The sequence below is a fragment of the Apaloderma vittatum genome, unplaced genomic scaffold, assembly GCF_000703405.1.
Source record: "Apaloderma vittatum isolate BGI_N311 unplaced genomic scaffold, ASM70340v1 scaffold39805, whole genome shotgun sequence".
Lineage (NCBI taxonomy): Eukaryota > Metazoa > Chordata > Aves > Trogoniformes > Trogonidae > Apaloderma > Apaloderma vittatum.
This window is the reverse complement of record NW_009718361.1, coordinates 864-3,154: the sequence shown is the minus strand read 5'-3', so window position 1 is coordinate 3,154 and position 2,291 is coordinate 864. Positions and strand designations below refer to the sequence as shown.

Below are 2,291 nucleotides of genomic sequence, written 5' to 3'. Positions count from 1 at the left end.
TGCTTCTGCCCCTGCCTGGCCGCCGAGCCTGGGTACAGCCCCGGGCGTAACCTGATGCTGCCCTCTTACCCCGACCCCTCCTCCCGGCAGCAGGGCAGGATTCTTGCCCGGTTTCTCAGCTGGATCCTTTCCAAGGGACCCGTGTGAACCGGCCGAGGGGCCTGGCTGTCGGCCAGTCATCAGATGGCAGGGATGTTCCTGCTGCAGAGGGTCCCCTAAATGTCATCGGAGTGGGCCAGCTGAGCTTTCCTAGGAGCAGGGGAGAGAAGGATGACCTCTTGGGGTTGGTGGCTGAAGTATGCCCTTCGGCTGTCTTGTGGGTAACCAGCGTATTTGCCTTCCAGAGGTGGTTTGCGGAGCCCCCTCCATCTACCTTGACTTTGCCCGTCAGAAGCTTGATGCAAAGATTGGTGTTGCAGCACAGAACTGTTACAAGGTACCAAAGGGTGCTTTCACAGGAGAGATCAGGTGAGCCCACAGGGGAGAGTAAAGCCAGGGTGCCTCTGGGATGTGAATTTTCTCTGGAGGTGTGAATCATTTCCTTTCTCCCCAGCCCAGCGATGATCAAAGATATTGGGGCCGCATGGGTGATCCTGGGCCACTCTGAGCGAAGGCATGTTTTTGGAGAGTCTGATGAGGTGAGTGACCCAGGCATGGAGAGATGGTCCAGCTCAGATGTGCCTGCAAAGGCTAGAGGGGTGAGCAGTTAAAATATGGCTACAGGAGTAGGTCTAACATTGGTTGACTTGTTTCTTTTCTGTTCCTAGTTGATTGGGCAGAAGGTGGCTCATGCTCTGGCTGAGGGCCTTGGAGTCATTGCTTGCATTGGAGAGAAGCTGGATGAGAGAGAAGCTGGCATAACGGAGAAGGTGGTTTTTGAACAGACCAAGGCCATTGCTGGTAAGGGAACAAAAGAAGTGTGCTTTTTTTTTCCTGCTTTGGATATTTGGGAATTGGCCATCCTGGCCTTTCTTGTAAGACTTGCAGGTGTGTTGCTGCAAATGATTGCACACAATAATGATCATGTCGATAAAAGGCATAGTGTTCCAGAAAGTTTTCTAGCTCTGCCCTTCCCAGCATGGAGTACTGTGCCTACCTATACCTTTCTCTTCCCCAGATAATGTGAAGGACTGGAGTAAAGTGGTTCTTGCCTATGAACCAGTTTGGGCTATTGGAACTGGTAAAACTGCAACTCCCCAACAGGTATGATCAGGAGAAAGGTAGCTAACTAAATCCTGAAGATTTTCTCTAAAGACTAAAGATTCTGCGAAAGAATTTCTCTCCTCTTTGTCAGGGAATTGTACACAGAATGGCTCAGCCTTCTTTCTGTTTCATTGCAGGCTCAAGAAGTTCATGAGAAGCTGAGGGGGTGGCTGAAAAGCCACGTGTCTGATGCTGTTGCTCAGTCAACTAGGATTATCTACGGAGGTAAATGAGTCTTGAAGTCCCTTTGCAGTGCAGTTGCTGCACTTGTACAGCATGCTCTGTTCGTGAGGAAACCTGAGACTGGCAGGGCATGAAGAACCACCTGCTAGCTTGTTTAAATGGGAGACAGTCTTAGTGTCTGCATAGCAAGAGGTGGCGGGTACCTTACAGGTCTTAACTCTGCCCTGGCCCCATTTTCTAGAGCTGGCCACATCTGACCTTAAAATAACTGCTCCCTCCTTAGGTTCGGTCACTGGCAGCAACTGTAAGGAGCTGGCCTCTCAGCACGATGTGGATGGCTTCCTTGTTGGTGGAGCTTCTCTCAAGCCAGAGTTTGTGGATATAATCAATGCCAAACACTGAAGCAGCCTGTGAGGAGCAGTCCCTTGCGGTTCAGAGCAAGAAATGGAAGCAAGAAGGGACCTTTCATTGCACACATCTCAGTACAGAGGCCTCCTCTGAGGCTTTCCCTCTCCACGGTCATTGTTCTAGCTCTGCTGCTAACCCCCACCACCGTGTTGGAGTCCTGTTAGTGGGAGCCTGTCTTGGCAGAGTCTTGACAGCCTCCGCTCTGAATTGGTAAAATCCTCAGTTGCCTGTTGACCTGTAAGAGCCCACAATCAACCTGGCCAGTGCCTTCCCCTTTCTCTGCAGTGCTGCAGGGAGAGGGGGGCACTGGTGCTCTTGGGGGCGAAGGAAAAAGAAACTACAGTCTCTTGCATCCTTCAGCCCCATCAGCAAGGAGCCTGTCAGCTTAGACCCTTGTGAGATGTCTTACCTCACCCGTGTCCTGTACTGAACAATAAATGAAAAAAAGAAAAAGCAAAGGTCTGTCTTGGGCCTTACTGAAAAGGAACTGGGGATAA

The 2,291-nt window shown here is 51.0% G+C and overlaps 1 protein-coding gene across 1 annotated transcript; it reads left to right on the top strand.

Moving 5' to 3' along the window:
• The first annotated feature begins 347 nt into the window (after positions 1 to 347).
• On the top strand, positions 348 to 2,252 carry TPI1 (triosephosphate isomerase 1). The gene is made up of 6 exons (XM_009870216.1): positions 348 to 468; positions 554 to 638; positions 768 to 900; positions 1,118 to 1,203; positions 1,341 to 1,428; positions 1,670 to 2,252. The coding sequence occupies exons 2-6, from the start codon at positions 561 to 563 to the stop codon at positions 1,786 to 1,788; spliced, it is 504 nt and encodes a 167-aa protein (XP_009868518.1). The 5' UTR covers positions 348 to 468; positions 554 to 560; the 3' UTR covers positions 1,789 to 2,252.
• Positions 2,253 to 2,291: the final 39 nt, after the last annotated feature.